This window comes from Zerene cesonia, chromosome 13 (genome assembly GCF_012273895.1).
Source record: "Zerene cesonia ecotype Mississippi chromosome 13, Zerene_cesonia_1.1, whole genome shotgun sequence".
In the NCBI taxonomy this organism is placed as follows: domain Eukaryota; kingdom Metazoa; phylum Arthropoda; class Insecta; order Lepidoptera; family Pieridae; genus Zerene; species Zerene cesonia.
The window spans coordinates 4,358,828-4,367,100 of NC_052114.1; the positions used below are offsets into that span (position 1 = coordinate 4,358,828).

General features: G+C 30.3%; 1 protein-coding gene across 1 annotated transcript; it reads left to right on the forward strand.

The window, feature by feature from the left end:
• The first annotated feature begins 3,060 nt into the window (after positions 1-3,060).
• On the forward strand, positions 3,061-6,124 carry LOC119831271 (alaserpin-like). The gene is made up of 7 exons (XM_038354568.1): positions 3,061-3,069; positions 3,582-3,725; positions 4,408-4,611; positions 4,707-4,805; positions 5,195-5,335; positions 5,630-5,839; positions 5,948-6,124. The coding sequence occupies exons 1-7, from the start codon at positions 3,061-3,063 to the stop codon at positions 6,122-6,124; spliced, it is 984 nt and encodes a 327-aa protein (XP_038210496.1).
• Positions 6,125-8,273: the final 2,149 nt, after the last annotated feature.

The following is an 8,273-nucleotide window of genomic DNA, read 5'->3' on the forward strand; positions in this document are numbered from 1 at the left end:
TACATATTATATTATTTCAAAGTCACATATGATTATCATATAGCACTGTGTTTGTAAATTAATATTACCCTGGATGATCAGCATTTTTTATTAATGACTATTGACCTTCTACCCACGTCTTTGCCGATAATAAGTAAGGAAGTCATAGAAAAAATAAACAGTCCCTGGGTCTTCCCCGCTTAGTTCCCGTTTCCGTGAGATTTCCGGGATAAATCCCATGTTCTTTCTTAGTTCTCAAATTATGTATGTACCAAATTTCATCCATATCGGTTGTGTTCTAGGCGTGAAAGAGAGACAGACAGACAGAGTTCGCATTTATAATATTAGTATACAGAATATACTGAGCAATATTTTTATCATTTAGGAAAATAAACCATCTAAACGTTTTCGTTTTGAATACATACAACACTAGCATTATTTTGCTAGTGTTTAGATAAATTGAATTGTCTAAAAAGCTTTTTGGAATGGTATAGGTCTATACGTCACCCCATCTCTCATACATTTATAGGCAAATATAATACTTATGTTATAAAATATTCCACTATAATGTTCAAATTTTAAAAGCAAATGTAAAAACGCGTTTAAATTCCAATTTGACCGTGTGACTTAAAATAACAATGAACAATAAACACAGGCACTTAGGTATCGCCGAATCGAATTCGTCGATTAACAATTTGTAGCATTATCAAAAAAACAAAATAAATAGACGTATCAGAGAATTTTGGGCTAATTTACGTCAACCCATCGGTGCTTAAAAATAGCAAAAAATCTATCGGAATCAAAACAGAAATTACGTATTCGACGATTTCATCGCAAATTATTATATTGGCACTAGATTTTCGACTGCGGCTGACCGTATTCAAAGAAAATTCCCAGAGGAATGAGATGTTTCACCGCGAAAAAAGTAGCCTGTGTCTATTTATATCTCGGGCCTTCTATCTATTTCTAGACACAAAAATCATGCCATAAAATCGCTCCGTTACGACGTGAGACAAATACAATAATAAGTAAACGAACAAATATTTTCGCTTTTATAATGCTAGCAGAGAGCAAGGATTAATTGAAATACGAAAGTAGGCAATAAATAATTTATAGATTCATTTGATTGTTTTCAATTGTTTTCAAAAAAGGACAAGGTTACCAATTAGTGGCCAGCGTGGTGGATTATGGCCTGAACCCTCATAGGAGGCCTGTGTCCCAGCAGTGGGAACATATATGGGCTGATGGATGATACCAATTAGACTGCTTTTTTGTGTACATTCGTAACTATTTACTTGGTGAAGCAATTTTTACGATTAGAGAAGGCATCAGCCTTCAAATAAGAGATAATGTGATCCCTAATAAATTTGGTCTAGTTCTAACAATTTGAAAGTGGTTTAGTTTTTTTTAATATTATTTTTATAACCAATGACTGGACTATTTTTATAATCATTCCCACGATTTGGATTACTGTTCTTCCCAACTATAATAATATCTTTAAGTTGTTGCTCATATACGATTTGTTATTTTGCTAATTCGTAGTTAGAAAAGTACTTATAAAGGATTACAAAATATATATTTGTTTATAAAAAAAACCCACCAACGAAGTGATTCGCCCAGTATCAAGCGATCACCACTGCCCACGAGCCTTTACGAGTAACCTTCTAAAAGGTTGCCGGCCTTTAAGAAAGTTTCTAATAATTCCAATATATTGCTATTTCTGTTGTCTTTCAGCACTTAAATTTGGGGCTAAATAAATATGGAGATATTTATTATGTGCAACTATGACTTTAATTATTTAATGACGAGAAGGACGTGTATTTTTAGAAATATAATTACAAAATTCGTCTCACATGTACTATAAAGTGGTAGACGTTAAATCGGTTATGTAAACCCATGAAATTATTTAATGGTTTCATCAGTTCCGGCAATTTAATTTCGACAAGAAAAAAATAACTTCATACTATTACGTGAACAATGTTTTCTTTTAATGAGGGAATGTTCAATTTTGAGAACAAACTATAAGCACTGTTATGTCTCACATATAATTAAGAATAAAATGTATACGTATTTTTCTCATATTGATAAATAGTATCTTAACTCGAATCGAAATGATTAATGTTTCTTGAATGTTATATGGCTTGTGTTAGTGAAGACAAAATGTTTTTCTTATAATTTTCCAATAATAAGTACATGCCACATAAACGAAAACATAAATTTAATTATAATAAACGTTTTCAATAACCTATATATATAAAAAACAACAATACACGGTATAATATTGGTTAACAATGACACTTCCGCAGAACTATTCAAGATCACTTAGAATCACCATACATGTACTTTTTTATAGTACAATTAGCACTTAACATTTACAGATACGTCACAGTCGTAAACCAAACCACAACAATGCCTGCTGATAAATAGTTATTTGACATCTGCTAATGACTACAAGTCTTATTTCAACTATAACATCTATCATAATATAACATGCCTACTCGTTTCCGTCGCCTTACGCAAAAACATCAAAGTTTTTTATAAGAAGTTAATTTACTCATCCTTTGTTGAAAACATTTCTTAATTATCCCAAAATGGGTCCCTGTTGTCATAAAAACGGGGAAAGTTTGTCCGCTCAACCCGGTGTTTACAAATTAACATTGATATTAGGAAATTGTGAAGTTTTTTATTATATGATACGTAGGAATATACTTAAAAATAAACGTAATATACAAGTATGTAACTTTTCTTTTCATAGCTAGGAAAAATTACCATACAATTGTTCTTTGGTAATGTTTATAGTAATTATCTGTTGCATGGTTTGTATGTATTCTAAAGCACAACGCTTTAGAAGCTATGAATTTCATTTAGGTTGCTTAATGGGCAAAAATAAATTTGAAACTCCTGTAAAAATTTATACAAACGAATTTATGATACTTTTTCAGTTTAATTGGTTTATCATTTACACAACAAATATAGATATGTATTCTTTGTTTTACAGTTATTATTTTCGTAGCGCTAACAACAGCAAATGATGATCTTTCTAGTACGTTCGAAAGTGGAAACAAAAAATTCACAGCAAATATGCTATTTGTAAGTAAAAGTTTATTATATTTGATTACAGAAGCGGAGAAGTTTCTCAGAATGAAATACCTGGAAACAAGTATATAATTATTCAATGTCTTATGTTTCTGTTTTAAGCAACGTTTCCAAAATGAAGACCGATCTCAATTCAGTATTATATTTTTAGTTCTGTGGCGTGATTTTTTTTTGTTTAATAGGAAATTGTTGACATTTGATCCTATTTATAAAGTGATATTTTGAGCGCCACCTCCCCCTAAAGAACATCGGTAACCTTTTTTGTACAAAAAGATAATTGAATTTAAAAATAAGTCTTATACTATCATAAGAAAAAACAAACAATGTTTTTTAAAAGACATTCTAGTATTTCACGCAGTCATCTGTAGGGGGTGTTGTATGTTTCCCTGAATAAGGTGGCTCAATTTGAGCCAAGAAACTAATTATTAGTAATATTTGTGTAAATTTTCGACGAAACAAATGATACAAATATTAAATTATTAAACTACACATCTTTATAAATACAGGAAGTGGTGAAAGCCAACCCGCAGCAGAGTGTAGTAATATCAGCATACTCCGTGTTAACTCCCCTAGCTCAGCTGGCCTTGGCTTCTGAAGGAGAATCTCATGATGAACTTCTAGATGTTATTAGTATGCCTAATGATGACGTTGTAAGTACTAAATGTATATGTTATATTATGTGTTGTGATAATATACGTATTAACAAAAAAAAGTCATCCTTTAAGAAATCTGTGTAAAAAAATTGTCTTTTATCGCCAAATTTAAAAAGGTTTAGACTTCTAGTCTTATTCACGCCGTTGCCTTATGAATAGGGAATATTACCTAGGGAATATTTCTTATATATACCATTTAGTTATATATGTAGTTGAGAAATTTTGAAAGAATAGAAAAAATTTGATCACGAGGCAGGATTCGAACCTGCGTATCTTGCCTAACCGAAGCAATATATGTAGCATATATATGTAGTTCTTAATAAATAAATCGAATAAAAATAAATGTATTTGATCGATAGTCAATATAACTTCTATTCAGTTGAATAATACTTGTTGGAAAAACTCTTTTTGTTGTCCTACATTCTCATTTAATTCAATTTATTATTCAATAAAATTTTAACAATATTGGGTACAGTTAACTTTCGCAAGTAGGCAACTGTTTCTAGACTAAACTAAACCGCTTCTTTGGAACATAAAAGGAAGACAAACAAACAAACACATTCGACCTTATAATATTAATAAGGATCGAGAATACAATGAGTGTTTGTATTGCCATGCCATGGCGATGTAGGAAAAAATTTATGACTTTGGAAAATCATATTTTATTTTATATTTTAAGACTGCAGCAGCATTTTCGCAAGCAGAATACAACATAACATCAATAAAGGGCGTAGAACTAAAGAAAGTCAGCAAAGTGTACGTCGCTCAAGATAGTGAATTAAATGAAGAATTCGCAAACATTACAAGTGTTCTTTTTAATTCTGAAATCGAAAATGTTAACTTCGCTAAAAATAAGGAAACTGCAAAAGAAATTAATCTATGGGTAAAATAAAATAATTATCTAATAATGCACGAATAATACATGTCTTTTTTGTCGTTTGGTGGTAAGTCTCTCAATTCTAAATCCGTTAATTACAGGTTGAAAATCAAACAAATCATAAAATAAAGGATTTGATTGATTCAAATTCGTTGAATAGTGACACACGTATTATCCTCGTTAACGCAATTTATTTTAAGGTAAACACAAATTATTTATTTTTATTATATATAATTATTTATTATATAATATTTAATGTATAATACGTATTATGCTTATTATATTATTAATTTATTATGATTGTAATGTTTTTTTTTACGATACTTAACATGGTTTATTGACTAAGTACCATTCCCAAAAACTATTCTGTATATAAAATCTTAATTAAAAAATCTTATTTCCGCACGGTTCACGGTAAGCAAACTGCTAATTTGTAATATGCATATTTGGATAAATCTGTGTTTTATGATTAATACAAATTCTATGCTAAACCCAAACTTAAAAGTGTAATATTTTGTGTCTAAAGTGTACCAGAAAAATGTTTAGATAACCATCGATATTAATGAAAAACTTTTTTTTTCTCACAAAGGGTCAATGGAAAAATCAATTTAACAAAAAATACACAACTGAGAAAGATTTTCATGTAACCAAGAAAAGAACTGTAAAAGTACCTATGATGCAACAAACAGCTCGTTTTAATTATACTGATGACCGTGGATTAAAAGCACAGGTAAATACTTATATTCCTACCAGCATTCTGCCCGCAGATTTGCTCGCCTTATTAAAGGAAGACTAACAGTCCCGAAGTCGCTCTGGATAATACACATCCCCAAGGGTTAAAAAATATCCCACATCCTTTCTCCAGTTCCCAACTATTTCTATAAATTTTATCCAAATCGGTTCAGTGGCTTAGGTGTAAAGAAGAGTTACTTTTGCATTTATAATTTTAACAGGGATAGATTCATATGGTTGAATATTATTTTGGCTAGTGTATTTGTTAAATTTAATTCATGAATTTCTTTAGATTTTAGAAATGAAATACGTCGGAGATGAGGCGTCTATGGTTATTGTTCTTCCTAATAAAATTAATGGTGTAACTGACGTAGTTAAAAAATTAAAAGACCCTAATGCTTTGGACAGGGCTCTCAAAGACAAAAAAAGCGTTGAAGTCAATGTTCAGATTCCTAAATTTATAACTGAATCAACGACGAAATTAAAGGATATATTGGAAAAAGTAAGTAACAGACAATCATGATATCTGTGAAAATTTGTGTTTAGAGAGTTGAGTTATTTCCTGTTCATGTAAAATAATGAAAAAGATTTCTTGTTTTTTGAATTGTAGTTAGGTGTAAAGAAAATTTTCACACCAGGCGCCGCTCAATTAACCAATCTTTTGAAAGAAGAGGACAGTAATATATACATTAGTGATGGTATACAAAAAGCTTACATAGAAGTTGATGAGGAAGGATCTGAAGCGGCCGCTGCAAATGGTAATGCATTCATCCAAATAACTTTTTGACATACCTTTTTTGGGTAAAAATTTAACGTAACCCTAATTAAGTATATTTGACAACAAACAAAATCTTCTAAGTATATTAGAAGAAAAATAGTCAATAGTTATTGGGCTGCGAAAATGCTTATTTTTATACTTTGCACTTTGAAGACATAGAAAATGGGTGTTCTAGTTAACATTGTGTGAAATGTTGTCCTGCGAAGTTTGGTTGCACTTAAAATATACTTTTTTTTAAAAACCTATCATAATATTCACATTTTGATAACAATTAAAGCAAAAAGTAATTACATTCAATAATTTCTTTAAAGGAAGGTTTCAGATGGAGGAGTATGAAATAAGTGAATAAATATTTAATATAGTTTTCATTAGTCACTAGAACCCAAATTTGAGATTTTTTGAACCTTTATGAATCTCAATTCTCTTAAGGTTTTTAACGATCGGGAAAGTGATAGGACGTTTTCTATTTAATAAAAAAAACCCTGTTAAAGAGAAGCTATTCCATAAAATTGTTTAAACAATATGGAACTTGGAGATTTTCTCATGGTAACATGCATTTATATCAACAATAGAACAATTTGAAGAGGATCGCATAAAAAAAATGTCTGGAATAGTTTTCGATAACATGTGCCAACTCCAGTTGGACTTCTAAGACATAACCCTACCTTTTTCAGAGTTTGGTACATTTGGTTCGTCTCTATTTACAACTGTGAAGAATTTCAACGCTAACAGGCCATTTTATTTTGAAATAAGGGCAAAAAACGTACCAGTGTTTAGCGGAGTCAAAGTCAACTGATGCAAAAATTTTATTGATTCACACCTACTAAATAAAATTACTATACAAAGTAATGTCTTTAATTATTGTTCCTAATACTTAGAAACACTAGCTCAAAAATTGTAGTCTCAAAAATGGTAGCCAGCGGAGACAATTAAATCATTAACGTGGATAATGTATAGATAGATCGATGTCATTTTTGAAACTACATAACCTATATATTATTGTCTAAAGATTAAACATTATTCTTACACTAAAGTACGGTAACAACAACCTTCATTACGTTATATTCAATAGCTTATGCGCTACTGTAGCCATAGACTGAATTTCTGACTGCGCACTGTCACTGTTTCTATATATATATTAGTTTATTCAACAAATAGCCACAAAGTAATAACGTAATGTTAGGCTAGCAAGACTAAATTAGAAATATTGAAAGTGGAAACAGTTTTTAATATGTCGGAATGTATGCACAAACAAAAAGTGTCATAGCGTTTGCGCCATTGCTTTTATGCTGGTTATACAAGTTTAAATTAATAAGCAAACAATTATAAGTAGAACCGGATAATAATTATTATGTTGGTAGCAAAGCAGAATCATCGACAGAGCAGTTAAAAAAGAAAATCCGGAGTTCCAGTTAAATAACTAAGTTTAACAGCTATTGTGACATACAAATTTCCTCTTTTTCTTACCCAATACTTGATTTAATAGTTACCCATTCAAGATAAATGTTAAATAGGTACCATTAAACTCAGTCATATAAAGGTCATATGACTGAGTGAAATGATACGTATTTTTCATTATTAACGTTTTGATCAATACCTTATCAGCATATATTAATAACATCTTTAATCTATGTTGTGATTTTAGCAGATTATATGCTACGAAACTTGACAGTGTCAGTGCACAGCCATAGAGCACTTTTGCTGATAAATGATATCTTGAATCAAATTGCAAATATATCCATATTTGCAATTTGCTTAAATTTCTTACACTTTTGTTAATAAACAACATAATTCACAAACAGCTTCTTCAATCAATGCTGTGTGTTGTGCGAGTCGATGTATAAATCATATAACATGTTTTGTTTTACTTATACTTTTCTTTGTTTAGCTGAAATATTATAATAAAAAAACTGTAACAATTTTACCGAATTTATTATTATTTATAAGGTTTTTATAACATTTTATTCCATAAAAGGTTGCCTACGACTGAGCTTATAATTATTATGATTGCTTGTTGCCAACTGTATGAACTTGTCTACCTGTTGATATGTAGGCAAGGTCAATCACCTCCCTACCTATGCATAACTATCCTATATATACATCCTATGTATGCTGGTTGACTACAAGATATTTTTTATAACACCCAATCAGGTAAGTC